Source organism: Ochotona curzoniae, unplaced genomic scaffold (genome assembly GCF_017591425.1).
Source record: "Ochotona curzoniae isolate NIBS_2020 unplaced genomic scaffold, NIBS_Ocur_1.0 scaffold_4683, whole genome shotgun sequence".
NCBI classification, from domain to species: Eukaryota; Metazoa; Chordata; class Mammalia; order Lagomorpha; family Ochotonidae; genus Ochotona; species Ochotona curzoniae.
Genome location: NW_024467121.1, coordinates 8,097,645 through 8,121,651, shown reverse-complemented (window position 1 = coordinate 8,121,651; position 24,007 = coordinate 8,097,645). Strand labels below are relative to the sequence as shown.

The 24,007-nt window shown below is 41.5% G+C and overlaps 1 protein-coding gene across 3 annotated transcripts in view; it reads right to left on the bottom strand.

The window, feature by feature from the left end:
* COG2 (component of oligomeric golgi complex 2) overlaps window positions 1–24,007 on the bottom strand; it is a 43,888-nt gene that overhangs the window by 9,144 nt on the left and 10,737 nt on the right. For all 3 annotated transcript variants that reach the window (XM_040967841.1, XM_040967842.1, XM_040967843.1), the window contains 8 exons: window positions 23,275–23,378; window positions 19,943–20,051; window positions 19,228–19,407; window positions 16,902–17,026; window positions 13,107–13,233; window positions 9,794–9,933; window positions 2,786–2,847; window positions 1,558–1,709 (listed from right to left, as the gene is read on the bottom strand). In XM_040967841.1, coding sequence (XP_040823775.1) covers window positions 1,558–1,709; window positions 2,786–2,847; window positions 9,794–9,933; window positions 13,107–13,233; window positions 16,902–17,026; window positions 19,228–19,407; window positions 19,943–20,051; window positions 23,275–23,378 — 999 coding nt within the window. The remainder of the gene's footprint in view (window positions 1–1,557; window positions 1,710–2,785; window positions 2,848–9,793; window positions 9,934–13,106; window positions 13,234–16,901; window positions 17,027–19,227; window positions 19,408–19,942; window positions 20,052–23,274; window positions 23,379–24,007) is intronic.

The following is a 24,007-nucleotide window of genomic DNA, read 5'->3' as shown; positions in this document are numbered from 1 at the left end:
CAGAAATGGCTGACGGACCAGGGCCATCTGCTAAGTCTCTTCTGAGCAGAAGGAAAACAACAGGGGAAAAGCTAACTTCCACCAAGCTCCTACGATACATCAGGCATTCCAGTCCACAAATAAATCCTCTTAATAGTCATGCATGCTAGCTGCTTTCTCATTTCACAGATGAAGAATATGAGACTCACAGCTTAAAGTCAGAGTCAAAAAGTGGCAGAGTCAAAATTTGAGTTTCTGAAACTCTATATTCTTTTCATTAAAACAAAATGACTGGGTTTCTCACCTACTTCAGATAACAAAAGATTTCATTGTTCTCAGCATGTGTGAATTTCAAACTGCCTTTTTGGGCTACAATGCCAGATCCCCATTTGGGTGCAGGTTTGGGTCCCACTGTTGCTCCACTTCTAGTCCAATTCCTTGCTGATAGCTGAAGAGGGCAGTGGAGGATGGTCCAAGTGCTTGGGCTCCTGCACTCACCTGGGAGATCAGGATGAAGCTCCTGGCTCAAGGATTTTGCCTGGCCTAACCCTGGCTCTGGGAGTCACCTGGGAAGTAATCCAGAAGATAGAAGATATTCTATCGTTCTTTTTTTTTCCTCTGTATCTCTTTCAAATAAACAAATCTTTAAGCAAAAACAAAAACTTTTTTGTTTGAAACAGCAGCAATGTTTTGTTTCCATACAGGAGCAATTGGCATATATGAGCATTACTGAGGCCGCTCCCGGAGGTGGGGTGGCACTCACCACTTAGCTACACGAATCCTCTTGCAGATCAAGAGTTTGAGGCTTTACATACACCTAGAATAACTCTTCAGTGTCTTGTAGACATTTAGTACATTTAGCTATTTCAAAAGGGAGAGGATCATCTACTGTGGAAATAATTAAAAAACTATTTTATTTATTTGAAAGGTAGTCAGACTGATAGATCCCCAACGCAATGGATCACTCCCGAGGTGCCCTAACAGCTGAGGCTGTGCCAGCCTGAAGCTGGGAGCCAACAACCCAATCCAGGTCTCCCCTGTGGGTGTCAGGAAACACTCAAGCCATCATCTACTGCTTCCTAGGGTGTGCATAAGGAGAAGCTAAAATCAAGAGTGGAGCAGAGCTGGGGCTCAAACCCAGGCACTGTGATAAAAGGCATTTTAATCACTACACCAAACACTCAACCATTAAACTCTTTAGTGCACTGATTACATGCTTTTAAAAACCTCCCAAATATTAACCATTAAAAATGCAAATTTCAAATTTCAAGTCCTTTTAATTAAAATGGGCATCTTTGTTTTAATTTGGGAGATTTTGGATTTGAGGAAGAAAAATGAACTTCCCAGGGTGTTGCTTTTCAACCAGACAAGATACCCGAGGGCAGCACTAAAGACAACACTTGCAGGGGTAAAGATGAAACACAGAGAACTACATTCAGTTTTGGGAAGTCAGTGTATTGTGGTCCTCTGATCCAACTTCTCATGACAACATGGCGTTTTAAAACTTTCCATTGGCTATGCAGGTTAATCTTCTCCACCATTCTTCTCAACTCTGATGACTCCACAGCTGGCCCTTACCTCGTTGACAAACACAGAGTACCGGGCCAAAATCTGCAGAGTGAGTCTCCAAAGACGGTGTGCCAGCAATGGCAAAAACAGCTCATCTGACCAACACTTCCTAAGGCTGCTCCACGTTCTGTGAGAAGCCAAAAGGCAGAATGGACTTCCAGCTAGAGAAAAAAACATATTTTTAAAGAATTCAGACAATTATGGAATAAATACAGTTTCAGCTTTTCCAGGTGTAAATCACTGGTAAAGAAAGGAGCATTCTGAAGAACACCACATGGTCATCAGGGCTACCACTACTGGATGCCCAGGGATGAACACAACCTATTTCTCATGATGGCTTTAATGCTATGTGCTTGACAATTTCACAAGAAGCCCCTGCCAAACATACTTACAGCAAGCATTTTACACCATATCAAGAAACACAAGCTGGAGCAGCAGTCATTTGGAGGGGACTGCACTTTAGAACTGAATGTGTCTTGCTTCATTTGTCTGTTCTTCCCATCTATTATCCTCCCCCCATATACCTACTAGATATACACAGGAAGTCAATTGAATATGAGCATTTTTGGCCAAGACAGATGAAAACTAACTCTGAAGGGGAAGTAGCTTAGTTCAGATTGACAGTGGACTTCATTACATAAACTAGAGCAGAAAATGAAGCTGAGGAACCTGAACATTGAACCAAAGTAGCTACATGGAGAGGAACAGAGTAATAAGCCTTTCAATTGTCACTGGGAATGGAGACAGTATGATGCAGAAACCAACGAGGCTGTCAGGGCATGCAAACATACTGCGGGAAGTCTTCACGCCCACACCTCAGAGTTCCGGGACAGCTGCGGGGAAGAGGGCAGGCAGCACGCCTCAACTGGGACTCACTCTCCAGGAGGGGTGGGGGCATCCTGCACCCTCTACTGTGCAGATCTGTCCTGGGCCGGGCAGGAAGCCTGACCGCAGCCACTTTGCCACACAGCCGATCACTTCAGTACTGCAGGATTACATCCCCACCACTGGACAAATTCTCTCCTGGCCTGCTGCCCATTACATAAAGCATTCTATTTTTTTTTTTTTAATCAATTCTACAAAGCATGAAGTCCTATAAACCAGAAAGTTTGGTTTCTCTTTGCCATGTATTTCTTTAATATATGAATATTTGAATGGCAGGAAAATGTGAAAGTAGCCCCGGGTATGAGGGTCCAGAGGACTGATAGTCTGTCACAGATCACTTTAGACAAGTTACCTGGGGCGTCTTCCAGCACATCTGTAAGTGCTGCTTCTAAGGATCCCGCTATTTCTCTAAACCTGAGATTAAACAAGAACACAAGTAAGTGCTTATGCCTCCATACCTACCATTCCCTCTCCAGTCTTGCTTCTTCCTGGCTAACACGGACTTCCTCCACCAGCTCATGCAGGAGCATACTGTTCTCAGAGATGCCCAACCACCTCGGAAGGCCCATCCCTCCTCTTACTTATTTTTCTGTGCAAGAAAACTATCTTGATTAAGCTACTGTTAGGTATGCAGGGTTACTGTGCTACTTGCAGGCAGCCTGAAATATAACTTACCCATATATATATATATATATATATAAAAAACTTATTATAAGTTATAATAGCTATATATGCTATTATATATAAAACAAACTGCCATTCAGTTTCCATTAAGAAGTAGTCCTGGTAACTCCCCTGGGTTACAATCAGCTACTTAGTTCAAGGCTACAAAACTTGAGTTGTTCCAACCCATCTATATTTGCACCATCACGGGAAGGTGAATGTCTCCAAGCTAAGAAACAAAAGCATGTTCTGTGCTTGTGTTTACAGTTTAAGGGGAAAAAAAAATCACTACATGTGGCCACTGATGACTGGCCCTTGCTGCTGAGCGGCCTCCAATGTCTGCAGGTCCCTTCCTCACATGTTTTCATGGACCTTGGCCAACTGGTCCCTGCTGCCTGGCACCTGGACCTCAGTCTCCTGATGGGTTCCCCTTCATTTCTTTCTTTCTTTCTTTCTTTTTTTTTTTATTACATTGCATTCTGTGACATCATTTTTTAGGCACTGGATCCCCCCTACCCCTCCACTAACCCTCCCCCCATGGTGGATTCCTCCACCTTGCTGCATTGCCACAGTTCAAGTTCAGTTGAAGTTCTTTCATTGCAAGCATATACCAAGCATAAAGTCCAGCATCTTATTGTCTCCCCTTCATTTCTGATGACGCCTCTCATATCACCCCATTATAGACCTTTGTCTTAGTAGTGGATATAGATGTGTTTTTATAGCTGTGAAATGTAACTTTTAGTTCATTTCTAGCTGCTTCCATATGTATTCTATTTTCCAATTACTTAACTCTTGAATCCCATATCTCTTTGTACCCGCACACTCTTTTGTTTCCCATTAGTTTCCCTCGTAGCAACAAGCTGACTCATTCTTAAGAAGAATTTATCCAAGAGATAATTTTAGATTCTGATAGTATATCTGATGCTCCTTAAAGGGCCTTGGCCCACAGTGGCTGGCCCCCCGCTCTGTGGAAGGAAAGCATTCTGCAATTGTCTAATGAGGCTTAGACAGGCTGGTCTTTGCAAACCGCAGCTGAGAAGTGCAGAAAGGAGAGGTAACAGCAAGTCAGACAACAGCCCTGGAGATGGGTTCACAAGTGATAGCCCAAGGAAGCAGTGACCCCGAGTACTGTGACAAGAGGAGACCAGGAGTTGCTCTGCAGCTGGGAGAGCAAAGCAGCTCCTGGAGTTCCACCCTGCTGCCTAAAGTCTATTTGTTCAAAATCTATCCAGAATGCAGGAACCCTGAAATGACCTAACAGCTAGCGCAGCATTGTTCATATCGGGGAAATAACTAGGAACAACTTAAATGGCCAAAAGCAAGGAAGTGGTTACACAACCTGGGTACCTTCACTGCACTAGCTTGTGGTGTATTAAAGCAGAAAGTCCAGTCTGTACTCCAATGACTCTGCAAATCTCACAGAAGAAAAAGTACAGGAATCAAAATGCAGCAGAGCACGACATCCAGGCACCCCACCCAGATGCTCTGCCCTCTGTGAGCAAGCAAGGTCAAAGATAAACTTACGCAGGTTTCTACCTTCTCAAATTTAGATCTGGGCAAAGTCTCTAGCCATATTCTCCCATGAACACCACAGATCTTCGGCATCTAAAAGTCCGTCAGTAAAGGAACTCGGCAGTGAGAGTGGGTGCTGTCTCTTCCTCTGCTCTGAAGTATCAGAAACAGTGTGTGGCCCATCACCAACTGTGGGAGTGCATGTCTGAGGAAGGAGTGAGGGAGGAGAAGCAAAGTGCTCTCTGTACCTTCATCCTACAGAGATCCCACCTCATAGGAATGAGACATATCCCCTGGATAGAATGGTCTATATTAAATACAGAATACACAGCACAGATGAATGCTTTGGGAGTGTGAAGTGTTCCAGAAAAACTGAAATTAAAAACAACATTACCAAGATTCATTTTTTTGGCATTACAAGGCTATTTCATTTACTATAATTTGAGCATGTTCTGAGCACACCTGCATTCATTTTCCTCCTATAAAGTCCTAAGCTTACTTTAAAACATTTATCTAGGGTCCAGGGTGGCAGCCTAGTGGCTAACGTCCTTGCCTTGAGCACACTTGGATCCCATATGGGCACCAATTCTAACCCTGGCGGCCCTGCTTCCCATTCAGCTCCCTGCTGGTGGCCTGGGGAAAGCAGTAGAGGATGGCCCAAGGCCTTGGGATCCTGCACCTGCATGGGAGACCCAGAAAAAGGCTCCTGACTCCTGGCTTCAGATTGGTTCAGCACGGACAATTGTGACTACTGGGGAGTGATGGAAGGTCTTTGTTTCTCTTTTACCTATAAATCTGACTTTCCAATTAAAATAAATAAATATTTTTTAAAAAAAAAGCTTACCCTGAGTTACTTTAAAAATGACATGAAGGAACTGGGGTTGTAGCCTAACAGATAAAGGTGCTGCCTATAGTACCAGCAATGCCTATGGGCACTGGTCAGAACTAGCTGCTCCATCTCCAATCTAGCTTCAGGATAACGTGCCTGGGAAATCAGAGGAAGATGACCTAAGTCTTGGGCCCCTGCAACCACATGGGCAATCTGGATAAAGCTCCTGGCTTTGGCCTGGCTAGCCTCAGTCATTACTGCCATTTGGGGAGTGAACCAGTGGATTACAACAACTCTCTCTCTGTAACTGTCTTTCTCTTTCACACAACTGTCTCTTTCAAAAAAACAAAATAAATGAAAAAAAAAAGCATGGACAATGTGAATTATGAAAAAAACCTACATACAGATTTTGAATTTTTTAACATCAAAAGAAAATTCATCTTTTTGTTCCATTTTTCCACAAACTTTTGGAAGTATCCTCAAGACCAAGTAATATGTAGACATAATGGGGTCTCTCAAATAGGAAAGGACACAAAATGTGTTCCCAAGGGCAGTGGAGGTGGTCAGGGTGGATGGCTACTTTCTCCTTTAAGATGATGGGAGACCCTGGAGCTTAAATTGAGTATAAATCTGCTACTGAGAGTGCAACCCTACTACTTCTCAGAAAAGTGTCCAAACATCTCCAGCCCACTGTCTTCAGCTTTAGTTTAAATGACCCTGAAGTGAATCTGATTATAATGCAACTCTGACCTTAACCATGTTTACAGAACTTTTTGTCACCCCTCAGAGTAAACAACCTGACACATGATAAAAATCAATAGGAAAGTCCTGCAGTCTTGCTTTATTTTGGAGGATGAAAAAACAAATAAACTGAAAACAAGTCTCATACTTCATAATTCAAATGTATGTTTGAAAATTACTATATTTTGGGGTCGGGGGAAGACCAGGCTGAATCTGTCCATGTCATCCACTAGCAAATCCAAGCACCAGAACAGTGGGGGTCTAGCCAGGTTCGGTCGCAATAAAGACTAGTGCACAATACGGAATGCCAATGTGAGGTTGCCTGTACTGGAAATGACCGCAGCGCCCAACCAGCAAGCATGAGAACAAGGGGGCAGAGCCGGCAGGGGAATAAGGGAGGGTTCCTTTGCTGGACAGCTATTCCTGCTGGAGAGCGTGAGCTGGGATGGGAGCAGACCAGACTAGGCAGGGCTACAACACCTGTACGCCTCATGTGGATTAGATCGGGAAAAAGCCAGGCTGGGCTGATTATTTCCACTGGTGCAAACAAAATTAGAGTGGGTGAGGGTTGTTTGGGCTTAGCCATAGCATCAGCTGCAAGAAGCTAGCACTGGTGGCTAGTTCTGTCAAGTCAAACCACAGGATTATCTGGAGAGTGCACAATCTGGGAGTGGGAGAGGCCTGGGAGGGAAATAGTGGGTTCCTCCCTCTTGGGTTACCACTTCCATGGGAGGGCATAAGACTAGGACAGCGGCTGGGGTGGAATGGGGTATAGGACAGACTGGATTACTGCTACACATACTGGCAAACCAGAGTAGGGGGCGGGCCTGGTGGGGGTTATTGCGGATCGCTCCAACTAGGCTGCAGCTCCCACTGGTTTATGCAAGGGCCAAGTATGTGCTGGGCAGAACCAGGCTGGACTGCAACACCCATTGGTTCCAGTGGAAGTCGGGAGTGAAAACAGAACCAACCCAGCAATTGCAACCACCAGCTGATCAGGGCAATGGACTGTGCCAGGCCCTGTACTTGCTAGCACATACAAGAATCAGGTCCGAGAACACCTCAGAGAAAGTTTCTCTGGAGATCTCCCCAATCAAAATGCTGGACTCAGAACCCTACCCAAGAAAAGAGAGAAGACAGAACAGGTCAATCAACCATCTCAGCTATATCTTGGCAGCGAAATACGGGGCAAACAGAGACTCTATGATGGACTATGTCACCCAGTGGATTCTTCAAAGACCTCATAGTGCTTGGAGTGTCAAGATTGGCAGCGATTCACAACTGTTGAAATATCAAAACCACCTGAGCAAGAACCTCGGAGCATACCCTACATCCGGGACCTGGGGAGGGTGGGAAATTGGGTGGGCCTTCTCCCTTAATACCCCCCTTTAAACATGAAGGAAACAATACGGAAAAAATAATAGTCTTACCCACTTTCGTATAGCCCTTGAACCTTTTTACCCTAATTAACTATGTAAAGACTGTCAATTAAAAAAAATTACTATATTTTAGATAAATGCTATAAAGAAAATTTAAACAATCTCACTGAATGCTGAATGCCAAAATTTGGTAAACATGAAAGTCTGTCAGGCAGGGCCTGGCGTGGTAGCCTAGCAGCTAAAGCCCTCGCCTTGCATGCCTGGGATCCCATAATGGGTGTCGGTTTTAATCCCAGTTGCTCCACTTCCCATCCAGCTCCCTGCCTGTGGCCAGGGAAAGCAGTAGAAGATGGCCCTAAGCCTTGGGACCCTGCACCGATATGGGAGACCCAGAAGAGGCTCCTTGCTCCAGGCTCCTGGCTTCGGACCAGCACAGCTCTGGCCACTGCCACTTGGGGAGTAAATCAATGGATGGAAAATCTTATTCTGTCTCTCCTTTCTTTACATGTGACTTTCCAATAAAAATAAAATTAATCTTTTTTTTTTTTTTTAAGTCCATCAGGCAACTGGTTTCACTTAACATTGGTTAAGGCCTAAGTACCAGCTTTGAGGGAGACAGGGGAGAGAAGAGATGTGGCTGAGGCCAGGCTGGCCGTCGGTCTGGGCCAGGGCCAGCAGAGGCCAGAGCTGGCCAGGGGCTCTACAGGCACAGCGGCGGGCAGGCACATGAGGTTACCAGGCAAGGGATCACAGAGCCTGAGCAAAAGGACTAGAAAAGAAGGCAAAAGCAGAGAAATACACTTTTGATGTGGCAGCATCAGAGTAACTAAAGCAGGATTTATAACTCTTTTTTCTGCTGGGGCCATCCACCTGGATCTTTATAACATCATTCACAAGTTAGACAAAATCATCAACTTAAAAACCAGCCTGCCCCAGATGTATTGGATTTTGAGTTCCCACCTGCAACTGCCTTGGCCAGGGACAGACTTAAAATAATTTTGGGAGCCTTGTACAGCTCATGGCCAGATGTTCCTCACTCCTGTGACTACAGCAGTTGAACTCCAAACCTGGGCTACAAACAAAATGAAAGAATTCTAATATTATTTCTCTATCACAGTCCGCCTCTGTGAGAAGCTGCTTCTCTATTTTAAATTCTCCCCCTGACTCAAAAAGGCTTCTTGCCCAGTCTTGATCTGCAACATCATAAAATAACAAAATTCCAATGCAGTCCAATATGAATAAATCCTTAATGGCCTACCTTAAGACAAACTATATGATAATGTAACCTTGGGACATGAAGCATAAAACACAGTATGAAGGAGCACCCTACTATTTCATTCTGAGAAATATTCCATTTTCAAAAGTTGATTCCACACATTTTCAATCATGACAAGCAATTATAATCAAGGTAACTGATCTTGATTTATTTCTATATAATTTTCCATTAGAATTCTAGGCAAAAGGACTGCATCATAATTAATGAAAGCATTCAACAATTTACACAAAAAGGTATGATTCTTCAAAAATCATCTCAACTATGATGCTAACTAATGCCATTCTACAGAAGAACTTATTACGACCTCACGCTAGGGAACGTGCAACAAATGGCTACTAATGCGTATTTCTATGGAGTGACATTATGTTGCTAAGGGTTTATCCCAAATTTCCCTACGTATTTTACAGAATCACTATCAACATGAATGTGGTATCATCACGAAATGTGGAAGGAAACCGTTACTGTTTTCCAACAAAGGCAGAACACATGTGAAAGGCTATGAGGCGCTGTGATTCTGACAGATGGAGCAAGCTGCCAGGAACACTTAAAGCTCTGCTTTTCCTGCTCCCTTTGCTGAGAAGCAGAAATGCATGTGGGATGGGCCCATTACTGGAGTAGATGATGAAACCCAGGGCAAAGGGAAAAAGAAAGCTGCCATGGGGCTCCTCCTTTCTCTATCTCTTCACAAGGAATGAAGTCAGAATGTGTGAGACTGAAGCTGAGCCTAGAACCCACTCATTCCAAGTCTAGTTCTGAGCTCTCTGATGACCAAGGAGTAAAACTTTCTGTCATGCAAGCCAGATTTTGGCAACTAGCATTCTTCCTGTGCATTTCCACTATGACTTTCATTTCCCAAAGAACAACATGATGATCACATAGAAGGAGTTATTAATTGGGGGCAACATCCTTACTATACTCAATTCTAAGAAGGGCAGAGGTGGGGATGAATAAATGACTGACCTTATTTGAAAATAAACTGGCAAGTTCCATTTATTATTAAAGCTGTGATAGGCAGGATGTGCTCTTAATCTTTTTACACTGGCCTGTGATCCACACTGCTGTTCAAATCTTCTTAAAAAGTCCATACTTATGGTATATTTCTAAAGTGAAACAAACAAAAAAGATAGAATTATTATTATTATCAAAGTAACCAGAATTGGGACCATAATGAAAAACTACATCAAGATTTTTAAAAAGTCAACATTTGTAATCATAGTTTCTGGAGTTGATACCTTATAAGATCATCCTTCCAATGATCCACCAAGGATGAGGCGATGTCCAGAATGGCTGTGGAACATGCTCCAAGTCTTACTTGGCAAAGCCCATCTTAAACTCAGATATCCCAAGTATATAGCTTTGTAAATGGCAGTTTACATGTTTCAGGACACCAATAGCCCTATCCATTGGCAAGGACACAGACTTAACAGTATGATTTCCACATAGCCCCTCCAGAAGGAGAGGAAGATGCAAAAAGACTCAAAGTTCTTAAGTCATCACATCACTTTTATAGATGAGGCAGCATGAAGAATGACAGGGACTTCACCAAGACCACTGAGAGGAGAAACGGCAGCATCTATCATTGTACAACACACCCAGAACTTACTATTTAACTCACAAAACTATCCTACACCTTATACTAATACATAAAGCTAAAAGTACAAGGAGATATCAAAAAGTTAATGGAAAATGAAATTAAAAGATAAGCTTATTTTAGTACAAAAATAAAAACAAAAAAATTTTACCAAGAACTTTCTGAAGGCTCCTAGTTTGTGAATGAGACTGACAGCTAACTACCAGAAACTACCAATAAATATTAAGCATCAATCTAGAATTATAAAGTCAAAGTTCTAACAGAAAGGTTCATTCCTAGGGTTGGCACACAGTGCAGTGGTTAAGGTACTGCGTGGGATACACCCTTCCCGTACTGGACTGTCTGGGCTTTGAATTCTGCCTCTGCTTCTATTCTAGCTTCCTGCTAACACAGACCTAGAGGGGGTAGGTGATACTCAAGTAGCTGGTCCGTGCCAATACATGTGGATTGTTTCTGGCTCTCAGCCTCATCCTGGCCTGATCTGGCTACTGTGGGCATTTAGAGAGTCAGAGAATGGATGCAAATTCTCTACTTCTTTGCTTCTGCTATTCAAATAAATAAATAAATCTTAAAAATATGTTTTGAAAAAGAAAAGATTACTCTCTGACTGAATACATTTCCTGAGTTTAACATGATTATTAACACTTTGTACAGGGCACAGCATTTTAAATTGTTAGTGCTTAAAACTCTTATTTAACTCTGGTTATTTCAACATATGCCTCTAAAAAGGTATACTTTTTAAGCCACAAATTCACAAATAAAAACATCACAAGTAGCCATGTTATTCAATATACTATAACATGTATAAAGTTAAGAAAGTGGTATCAATGAGACAATAAAATCCTAAATTTGCCATCTTTACTGTTTTGAAGTCTATCAAACTCACTATGTTTATATCATACCTCTCCATATTTGTAAAAATAAAAAAAGCAATTAATCAGGAGAGAAAACAAAGGAGCTATAGGTGTGAAAATTATGATAATTAAAATTGGAACTTCATCGTACAGATGAAAGAGCTTAGATACAAGAGAAGAAATAAACAGTAAAGTATAAGATTGAAATTCCTAGAAATTATCCAAAATGTAGCAAATATAGAGTGAGAAGGTATAATCACAGGTCTTCTAGAAGGAGATCCTAGAAGAATAAGAGCACAAAGGAAGGGAACTAGCAAAAATACTCCAGAAAGGATGAAAGACATCAATCCCCAGATTCAGGAAACCCACGAAACACCTAGGAAATAAAAAGAAATTCATACTAGACACAGTATATTGGAAGGTACCACACCAAAGTCAATGATTTTCAAAGCAGCCAGAGAGAAAGGGCATTAACTACAAAGCAGCAACAATTAGACTAACAGTTGATTTCAGAATGCAGTCAACAGACAACGCTCAACGTGCTGGGCATTCTATGTCCAGCAAAATCTTCTTTTAAGACTAAGAATGTATTTTCTAAAGCAAACTAATACTTTATTATTAAAAAACTGAAGTTCATTGTCCAAGACCCTCAGTAAAATGTCTTCCACAGTACGAATCTCAGGACAAAGGAACATGGTTCAAATGGATGGGCTGCTAGCCAAGAAGGAAAAGTAAGCAACTGGGTGATGCTCAGAGGACAATGACCATAGAAAACAAAAGGTTAGTGTCTAGTCTTTAGGACAGAAAAATTCAAGAAGAAACAAGAGCACAGAAACAATGCTCCACCTTGCAAGAAAGGAAACCAGTGGTGGAGTGATTTTAAATTCCCTGTACTGTTCAGGAGGCTACTAACTAACCCCAATCAGGATGAGACTGTATTAAGTAACCACCATTAAATAACACATATGAAAAGTCTTCAAAATTTAATGGAACACGTGTATTATGAAAAACCAGTGCATGCATTTCAAAGAGTTTCTGTGAGAAAATAACTTGGCTCATAATTCTGTTTCTTTCACAAACGTTTTGAAATACACTGGAATAAATAGAACTAAAGGGCATGACTTCTGAAAAAGAGGGGAAAGCACAGAATACAGAGGAAAACAAATCCCCAAAAGTCTAAATACAAAGAACCCGGAAAAGAAAGAGGGGGAGCAGGAAAGGGGAAAGAGAAACTAGAACAAACAGCAAGTACAAAATAAACCCCAATACATCAGTAATTACGGTCATGGTAAATTTAATGAAGAATCGAATTAAAAGGCAAGGATTATTTTATTGGATGAGTAAACCAAAATCCAGGGAAGGAAAAGGCAAAAGTCATCAAGAAGCTAAGCAACAGCGGCAGCAGGAGAGCTGGGATCAGAACTCTGGCCATGCGTCTTTATTCTGAACCATGACAGAGCACAGTCTTAAAACAAATGATACAACAGAAAACAAACACATGAATTCACCTTTGAAATCTTAGCCATTATGTCTTTTAAGTGATAACATGCTCCTTTTTAATTTTTTTGAAAGAAGGAAATATTAGAGCTTTCTATTTTTTAATCATAAATATACATATATTTATATAAAACATATTCTAAAATCCAATCAGTATCTTGATCTTCTTTTAAAATTGTGCAGTAGAAACAGACAAGTAATTTGCTATGGGTCACAACTGTAAAGATTCTAGCTTCCAATGGTCCTTAGAATGCTTTTTAGAAAACTGAAAACCTGATTTTTCTGAAGTCTTGGGTCTTTTCAAGAATTAAGTGGACAGGGGAAAAGTTACCTCATGAAATGCATCGGGATTCCCAGGATTAAATAGTGAGGGCAACTTTTCTTCTAATCCTTGTACTATTTCTGGCCAGACAGAATTCACCAGAAAGTCATACCCAGGAACAGTATTGCCTTTTTCACTGCAAGGTAAGAGCAACATTTCAGTCAAATACACCACAATATCGTACAGCAAGCAAACGTCCACAGTGTGGCTTACGCTTCAAGGGTCTCAGTCTAAATTCCCACAATCTTTTCCAAAAAGAAACCACACTTGTCAGTGTATGTCTAGACACAAATTTCTACTTCACTCTTTTGATCTCTGTCTCACTGTGAGTCTGACATTCTGCTGACTCTGTCTCCTACTTCTTGTGTCAAAGATAAGATAAAACCACCACATAAAATTATCTGGCATAGCTCTTTCCTCTGAAATAGGCTATAATCCTTATACTCCTATCCCGGAAAAAAAATTTAGTCTAATATGGTAAGAAAAGTAATCTTTGTGTTCAACCCAAGCACCACTAAACCCTAAAGCAATGTGTATTCTGCTAGTTTAGTAATGGCTAACTTAATGCCTGGTGCTTTCTTTAGGGTAGGAAATCATGACTTTCACATGTAAAATCTGGACATGAAAACCTGATAACAGAAATGTTTTCTCTGTGGGCATGCTTTATTTTGCTTTTTTTTTGGTGTTACACACTGAATTTCTAGTTCACAGGCTACAATGAGTCAGTATTTAGATTAAACACACACATTACAACACAGGTGTACCTGTATTTAACTTTTGGATCTTAAGCAAACCATTTAGCTTCTATGTGCTTTGGTTTCTTCAGTTTTAAAATGAGGTCAGTAATTACGATTAACATTCATAAGGCACTTAACAGAATATAGCACATAGGAAGTGCATGCTAGAAAAAAGAAATAATAAAAAAGATAAATTATTTAAGTTTTTCTTGACTATAAAAAATCTGTAAATGGGGCTTGGCGCGATAGCATAGCGGCTAAAGTCCTTGCCTTGAATGTGCCGGGATCCCATATAGGTGCTGGTTCTAATCCTGGCAGCCCTGCTTCACTTCCAGCTCCCTGCTTGTGGCCTGGGAATGCAGTTGAGGAGGGCCCAAAGCCTTGGAACCCTGTACCCACGTGGGAGACCCGGAAGAGCTCCAGGCTCCTGGCTTCAGACTGGCTCAGCTCCAGCCGTTTGTGGTCACTTGGGGAGTGAACCATAGGTCGGAAGATCTTTCCTCTCTGTCTCTCCTCCTCTGTATATTCACCTTTCCAATAATAATAAATAAATCTTAAAAAAGAAAAATCTGTAAATGTCTTCTAGGAAAATACCATTTCATAGATCTGCCATTTTGAGACTGTTGTATATTGAATAATATGTCCTAAATATGCTCTTTAAAAATGATAAGCAAATTAATATTCTGTTATTTAGTAATATTTGCAGTTTTGCAGACAACTTATATAAAATTGGTACTAAAAATGATGCTAAGTATTTTCATAATTTTTCTGCTAGTTCAGAAGGATATTCACAAAAAGTTATTAAGGCAATATGCTTCATTGTGCAGGATTAGTTACCAAACCACATTACAGTTTTATCTTAGAAGCAATCACTGGGAAAAAAGGAGCAGTGGGACGAAAACACCTACTGTCCAGCTAATTCCATATAGCTGGTTGAGCATCCTTAACCCCAAACCTGAAACACTCAGAAATCCACAATTTTTGGGGCATGGATGTCACCTGAAATTTGCATTCTTGACCCCATATGTATGACTGGATGATGTCAAAACACATGTGCATTAAAAATATTGTATAATATTATCCTCAGACTACGTGTTTTAGGAGTACATAAAACATAAACAAATCTTGTACTCAGACTTGCATCCCATCTCTAGGATATTTCCGCATCCAAAACCCAGAATAATCTGAAATCCCAACCTTATCTGATTCCAAGCATTTTGGATAAGGGATACTCAATCTGCATCATATTACAGTCCTCCAATCATAGTTAGAGATGACCTATTCACTGCAGGAAGAAGGCCAGAACTGAGGACCTTAAACTACAGATACATATGGCACAATCAATATGAAATGACATCATCGCCTCATTCCCAAAGTGAATGTCTAACTTAAACCTCAAAGGGAAAATTTTAAGCCTGCAAAATTAATAGCTGACACAAAGTGCTGATTAAAACAGCTAAACTGCACCTATTTTCTTTGGATGATATGCCCTCAGTGCTGCAGGTACTACTGGTTACAAAGTTAATAAAGGGAAACTTAAACAAAAAGCAAGGGAAGTCTCACACATCTGAAAATCTGAGGCCGGGTGCTGAGCAACGATAAGGTGAAAGACATGCAACAGATGGAGCTAGAACTGGGTGAGGATGGTCTAGCAGGGTACAGCTTAGATTCTTCACATTTCTGAGGCCCAGTCATGGACTCAGTCACACTGAAAGGAACTTTTAAAGCCTCAAAACTAGAGACTTCAAGACCAAGGCTTGCCTCCTCAAACCTAACAACTGCTTGTCTGGTAACTGTGGTTTCTTTAGTGATCCATATGATCATTTAGAAATGATCATTTAGAAATGCTTATCCCCAAATCTAAACCCTCATGATTACTAAATAAAGGTGGCAAAATCAGCCTTCATTTGAGATGATACAATGGGAAGATCAGATGTTAATTGCTTTTTTTTTTTTTTTTTGGCAAAGCACAGAACTTTATGACTCGTCTCATGCAGATAGGAACTTTGTCTTTCCCTCATTGAAACAGTTCAATATTTTACTCTACTAACACTTATCTCCAACACAGCATCAAGAGGTGAAGAAAAATGTGGGCAGCCCAGGAGGCAATTGCATTGTAAGACAGGAACAAAAGCCACACATGAAACCAGAGGACGCTGCCTATGCTGCTTATGAGGATGCAGAATGGTCTCCTGAAGGAAGGTCTGAGCCGCAGCTTTCGCGGGGGAGTGGAAGGGGGAGGCAATACCTCAAAACAAAGTCAAAGTAGATGGGAAAAATAGGAGGCAAGAAGAGCGAAGGTGTTTACAAAGACCTGGGTGTTGGGGAAGGCAACCATCTTGTGCAGCCAGAGCACCTGGGGGGCAGGCGGAAAGTTCCAGAGCAGAGTGGCTCAGTGCAGAGCTGCCAGGTCTAGATCCTACAGGACTTACACATTGAATCAAGAAGCCTGGACCTTCCCCTGTGAACACTAAGAAGCCAGTGAAGGAGGAAGAGGGAGGCAGTCTACGGAGGCATTCCAGGAACTGTGACAGTTCCAGTGCTGGACCACAGAGGGTACAAAGGAAGCCAGGAGACCAGGTCGGGGTATCCCTTCATTCTGCACAAGAGGTGCCAAGGCCTGGACAGGCCAACAGCTCAGGTGAAAAGCAGAGGGATATTTATGAATGAGAATTAGAAAAGCATGGAAACTGAATACAAGGATCGAAAGGTGATGACTTCCTGATTGGTTTATAACTTGAATTCAGCTGAACTGATATTTACGGAGATTATGACATTTGAAGCATGGAAGAAAGGCCATGTTGATTTCAAATTAACACCAGGCGAAAGATCATGCAGAGATGCAGAAAGGACAGACTCTGTAGTTAGACAGACAGCAGCCAGTCTCAGCTTCATGCTTCCTCATCTGTGACACGAGGACCTGCCTCGAAGAACTGCAGGAGAGAAAAACGAGACAGGCAGGGCCGCATGGACATAGCTTGTTTGGGACTGGTAGAATGTGCCATGTGCTGGCATTATGTGTGGGTACAGACACAGAGGGGCAGCCTCAGCTCGGAAGGGGAGTTACCTCGAGATGGCTCCACCCGTGACTTCCCGAAGGAGGCAGCAGTGGTGAGGCACAAACTCCAGGAGCTTCTCGTACATGATCTGAAGGCCGCCGGCATGAGACTCAACAAAGGGTTCCACAATCACCTGGGAAGAGGAACACCATTTTCTTAAAAGGCATTTGAATGAGAACAATAACCTAAATATACCAGAGCAAAGAATAAAGAAAACCTTCAGTATATTCTTATTCTCTTGTCTACCCTTTTCTTCAACTGACATGTTTCTGAGACAGTAACACAAGTAATAGAGCATAATCAAAGCTAGTGCCTAGGACTCAGTCAAAAATTCCTTTTTTTTTTTTTAAAGGTATTTATTTGAAAGCCAGAGAGAGAAGACACAGAGAGAGATCTTCCTTCCATTGATTCACTACCCAAGTGACCTCAATGGCTGGAGCTGAACCAATCTGAAGCCAAGAGCCAGGAGGTTCTTCCAAGGTCTCTTAGGTGAATGCAAGATGCCTAGGAGTTGAACCAGCCTAAGCACATTCTGCTGCTGCCATCCTTAACACAACCTAAACCAGAGCACCCGATCCCCACTTTTAAGTTCCCACTGTCTTGACCATGGCCCTTTTTTCTATATTATCGAAATCAGGAAAGGGCTTGAGACACAGAAAGAGGAAGGAAAATATATTTCCTTTTGGTAGTTTTTGTGATAAGGTTGGAAGCCCAGAGGATATGTACATGAAGAATAAAAAATCAGGGCTAAACAAAATCAAATGTGGCTATAATGTATTTAATCTGCCACAAACTTCAAAAATTTCTTTAAACTAGCATATCAGACTTACCTTAATACAAAAGACATAAATTATGGGTGCTGTGGTTCAGTGGATTAAGCTGCCACTCAGGATATGTGTATCTCACAGTGGACTGCAGACTTGACTACTGGCAAGTCTATGCTTCCAACCTAGTTCCCTGCTAATGTGCCTGGTAAGGTGACAAATGATGGCTCACATGTGTTCCCATCCAGGTAGGAGACCCCAATAATGGAGTTTCTGGCTCCTTGGTTTCAGTCTGGCCCTGTCCTGACTGTTGTGGACACTTGATGATTAAGACAGAACAACAAAGCTCTCTCTCTCATCTTGATACTTTAAACAAAACATGTTTTGTACAACAAAAAGAAAGCATAGTAACTTTTCACCTTACTGGTATAGAAATGATTGCTCGTCTTTACCCTACACAGATCTCTGTGGAATGTAGGACACAAATGGAAAGACTGGACAGATGATTCCTTTCCAGCCACCTTAGCAAAACCAACAGCATTAACAAAATTAATCCCTACATTTCATTTTTACCTTTGGGACGTAATTTTTGTCTTTATACTTTCACCCGGGAATTATGCTGAGTGTACTTTGGTACGTACTGGACAGAAAGAATACATACAATGATGAGAAGATAGTCTCCAAACACTGAAGGCCTCTGTGATTTCTCTTGCCTTATACCACATGAAACTGCCATTTTTGAGAAAGATTTTTGGAACGTCATCTGGGTCTCCCACATGGGTGCAAGGGCCCTGGGACCGAGATTGCAAGTGGAGCAGCTAGGAGTCCAAACAAGCACCTCCATGGGATGCTAACACCAGAAGCAGAGGCTTAACCTACTATGCCACCAGCACCAACTCCACACCTCCCCCCCCCTGCCATTTTTTAGATACTGGAAATTACTAAATTTCAGCAATTTCACATGGCAGAACCTTCAAGCTGGCAGCTCAAAAGTAGAATACACTTGGGGCTAGCACAATGACACATAGGCTAATCTTCCACCTGCCAGCGCCAGCATCCCACATAGATACTAGTTTGTGTCCTGGCGACTCCATTTATGATTCAGCTCTCTGCTAATTGCCTGGTCACACATCTCCCTGTGCTCTCAGAGCTCTATGCATATCCTCTGTACATGGCAAAATTGTTACTTATCCACTTATCTCATTCCACCCATCAGAATAGTGGTTTTTTTTAAAAACGTCATTAAGTTACAATTTACATACTATGATTTACACTGATTTACACCATTGCAATTTACATCACTACAATGAAGACCATCTTTCTAGGTGAGACAGCCATTACTATGAACATAGGATAAAACCTGAGCCACAGCACGCCCAGAGCACAAGGGAGAGCAAGCCCAGCTCCCGCCGTGCCAATGTAACCAACAGGGCCTATCCCTTCCTTGCGACTGACACTGCAGCAACTACAAGTGTTTACAGGAGCATCTCTGTCGGATCTTCTTGTGACCTCCACACTCAGTAAAAAGTCATAGCCGGAAATGGTGCTCTGTGAATGCCCGTGGACGGACCTCATCTACGTATGGCTTCACTAGCACTTGGCCAACCAAGGCCTCTGCATCCCGGGTCTTGTCGATGGTGGCGTAGGTCCGCAGGCAGTGCCGTACGATGTCCACGTTGGAAGTCTGAAGGCCTTCTAACAGGAGACCCTCCAATGACTGCTGCAGCATGGCCGTAATCCCAGCAATACGCTGTGAGAAAACATGGATGAGAAAAAAAAGCTCCAGCTGGAGCAATTTCTGGAAATACAAAGAATAATCAACCAAGTATCTTTCCCTTATAGAGGAATATATGCAAAATTAAAATATTAACATGTCCCAGGGAGTAAGACTGAATCGCTCTTCCTCATTGCAATCTGTCTCTAAATGAACTCAGTTAAAAATCACAAAATGAGAAAGTTATTTTCTTATTAAGTCACCTTGTGAATCTTTACGATACACATCATGGATTTTAAGTCTAGTCAAGGGTTTTAGGTAGATTAAATCTGTCCAAATTTTAAGTCAATTACACATAATTTGGAATGTCACTCTTACAATTTAGACAGTATGACTTAATTTTTACATAAAATACATAATGTGTGACACTTAGGCAGCAAGAGCCCCAAAACATAATTCAAGCTTGGCTTTAAAATTCTGGAGATTAACAACATCTGGTGCATTACTAGGTTAAATCAAAATTATTTAGCAAATCCTGAGACACCAAAGTGAAAATCAAAACAGCACTTACTGGTCTTATTTTATCCAGAAGAGGCATGCCTTTGCTTTGCACAGCATGGAACTGCAACTGGTTAAATTCTGTGGCAATTCTCTCCAATATCTGTCCAGTTAAAAGTGGGCTGGCAGAGACAACAAATATGGAAATGTAACTCTTAAAGCTTTTCTTTCCAAGAGAATCCAACATTTTATGCTTTAACACCACTGTGTGACTTTCATTAGGGAGTCTTCACCATGGTAACCTTGTCACAAGGTGAGACCTGCAGCATCCTCTGTGCCATCAGCAAAGGCCACTACCAGCTTTATACCCAGTATGTTACAGCTGTAGGGGAACTCAGTTAAGTACCAGCTAGTGATGCTGCCAGACCTTGAACCACAGGGTCCAGACAGAAATGAGGCTAAAGTAGGCCACTGTAGCTACATATACATCTCTCTTACACATTCTCTAAGCGCTTCTATCTAGGATTCCTTCTCTCTCTTTTCTTGCCTGAGTACTTAACACCTGAATCATCTTCTCTTTCTTTACCTGCCTCATTTTCCCTTTTTCTAAAATACTCCAATTTTTGTTTCCTTCATAAATAAAACTAGTCCTTAAGCAGCAATAAATACAATATCTCAAAACAGATTGCTTAAAAATTGAATTTGTCAATGCAGTCACTCTCTAGGCTCTATGTGATAAGATTTTCACTTGTATTTGCCATAAAGTATGATGAACACACTGTTTTTCTGAAGCACATTATAAAGGATCACCACCATTCCAAAGAACACGCCAATCGCAAAGGACGAGAAGCACAGAAGCACTTACTGGGCTCTGCTGAGGCAGCCTGAATCTGATGATTAATCAGTGAAGAAGATGCCCACATAAGGGATGTACAATGCTCTACCAACAGTGATCTGCTTGGTTCTGTACTCATCAAAACTAGCAGAGCAGGAGAGGAAAGTAACTGTCCAATGCAATCAATCAGTGTTAGCACTGAGTATCCCTCCTCTCTCCAGTATGGGCCTTTTAGTCAGAAATTTCCTAAATGGTTCTGGCCTCCACCATGATAAACATACTAGTCACTAACACGGCTCCATTCTGCCTTCTTGACAAGTTAATATTACTGCTATAAGCAAAAAGAAACCTTATACTTGATTCAGAGTAAGAAAGGGTGTTAACACCTATCATGTTAAGGTGGAATAGTGACTACAGTAATGTCAATCAAAGTCAAGCAAAGCAGGTCCATCACGGTTATTGTGCCACATGCAAGTCTGCTAGCCTGGCCTGAAGCCCTGATGAAAGAAGCATGGAGACAGAGAATCTAAATGAAGGAAGAATTTCTGGAGAAGCTAATCCTACAACTGAGTTGCATAGTAGGTAACTTCCTTAGTTCTCATTTATCCATTCAGTACATAACTGAAGGGAACAGAGTTTAAGGAAAGCAGACAACAGCAACAGTATCCCAATGCAATACAGAAATAAACTTTACAAAGACAAATTCTTATAATTTTACATGTTTTCTCCCCCGACTTAGCACAGTCACACCATGAGCATGTTCTGTGCTGGATATATGAGGAATAAGATGCCATCAGGAAGATGATGGGGACGTGAAGTGACAGAAAGGACCATTAGTGCAGATGGATGGCTGCACATGTCAGCAATGTTTATGGAAATCAGGTACGCATGCGTAGTTCTGAACAAATACTAAGAAAAAACACAGAGTGGTTTGGGAGTTCAAAATTTAAACTAAAAACACTGGTGAACCAAGAAAAGACTTTCAGGCCAGCTGAGATGGGATCAGACAGAGCAGGAAGATCAGCCTGGCCACTGCAGAGCTTCTGTCCTCCAGGAGATGTGGGCTCAGTGAATAGGCTGCTTCTTGAAATAAGGCAATGGAGGAGATAAAAAGCTCCCAGACTGGGGGTTGGGGTACGGCAGCAGACTATCCTGGACTCGTGCAGTAAACAGAAGAGGGAGAGGAGTAAGAAATGAAAAAGGAGAAAACGACCTGCCCACAATTTCTGACATTACTCAACAGAGTGCTGCTTCAGAGTAGAGCACTGAGAACAGCACTCGGGGCAAAGCTGGCACTACAGCAGATAGTGGAGTACATGGATACAGAGAAAGAGGAACAGGTGCAAGATGAAAAGCAAAGGGGGAGGCCGGGATCATAGATGCTGAATGAAACACAGTTGGGAGGGGCTGGTAATACAACTGAGCTTAACAGAAAAGAGAGCAAAGACAAAGAGGGCAGGCCTCACTGGCCTCAGAATGGGCATGAATGGCATCTCTAGCAGGTGCACATGCACAGGACTGGAAGGGACAGAGCACAGTAGGCCAAGAAAACAACAGAGGGGCTGACCACCTGTGCACACATTATGAGACCCAAGACAGTAGAATCACCTCCTTTTTGGATGTCTCATTTCTTAATCTACAAAATGAGTGGTAGGAAACACATTGTGTCTAAGGGTCCCTCAAATCTAAAAATCTGATTCCTATACCAAAGAAACCCAACATACTTTGTAGTTTGCTCAGGACTATGGATTACAGGGATATTTAATTAAATTTTGGTTTTCTGGCAGCCTATCAAACATACAGCTGTCCTCATTGACAGTCTCTCAATGAGCTGTCAGACAACCCTGCAAGTGGGGTACTGTGAGCCTCACTTTGCACATAACAACACTGAGATACAGAGGGGTAAAAGAACTTGACTCAGGCTATCCCACTGGTATGGGTAGAACAAACCATTCCCTTTCCACCTCACCAAGTGGTTTCGCACTAATGCTGAAACCAGCTTTCCAACTCATTCTGAGCCCCTCATGTGGCTGATTTCAAATTCAGAACAGAAAGGTAATTAACACTATTACAGTAAAACAAAGAAAATGGTTATCATTTTTTTTAATTGCACAAGCTTTTTCTTTGCTGTTTACGTATTTTAACTAAACATGCATCACACTTCTTCTTAGTGATAAAATGCTAGCTCACTTTGAACCTCAAGACATGTCAACTGTAATACCCGGGCCAGTTTAAAACATTTATGGTGAATGTTATTTTCACAAACTGAGTATCAATAGGGATTCGCTAGCCCACAGAAAAAACATTCTATGTAAAGCACACTGCCTCTGATTTACTCAAAGGGGATGTTGGAACTGAAGCCTACCACTATGAAGGCTTTCTAATAAAACGTATCATAAACTGCAATGACTCATGCACCCTGCTTTATGTGAGCTGTACCTGCACTTAAAAACAAAGGACCATAGATATAGATTTTTTTTCCAGATATGAGTTCAAACTGAAAAAAAAAAAGAGTCCAGCCCAGAGGTAGGATAATATATCAGTTTATGCTTCATTTAGTGAATACTTACCTGCTTGCTTCTAGTGTTGATGTTTCATTAGAATTCTGAGAGTTTAAGATTTTTTCGATTTTCTCAACTGATCGAATAACCTGTATAAGCCTCAACACACACATCTGCAAAAATGAAAATTAACCAAAAAAATTTCTATGTGTTTAATCTTAACTGTGTTACTTCTTATTAAATCCAGAATTCAACATAGAATATTTAGGATTTCTATATAACATAAAATTCTAAGAGGGCACATCTTTGGCTTTCTAGAACAAGTTTATTTCAATACTATAATACAACTTTTCAGTTTAAAAAGCAAGAACTACATACTCCTTCTGCTAAAGAGGGGTTTTCAGAGCTTGCTTCAGGAAGCACATGTCCCCTGTACTCTTCAAGTGTGACTCGGAACACCTGCTTTCCGGGGTTTCCAGCACTAAGAGGACATGCCTGGTACACTTCAAAGTGCTTCACTGCCAGTTAGCATTGTTTCTCTTCTTGAAATCACAAGGAACTGTAATTTAATGACTACTCAGGTGCCTCTAAAGTTCCGCATTCTTATTTCAAACAGGTGACATGAATGGAAAGGATAAAAAAACAAGAGGAAGGGCCTTTAGCTGGCCTGCAATGTAAGAAATCTATAGCTTTCTTCAAAAAAAGAAATGTTAATGCTATTGTGAATAAAACAAAGAACAAGAAAAAAATAAGAAATTTTCTTTGCTGTTGAAAAAAAATCAATAACTTTGCCCTGCCCCTC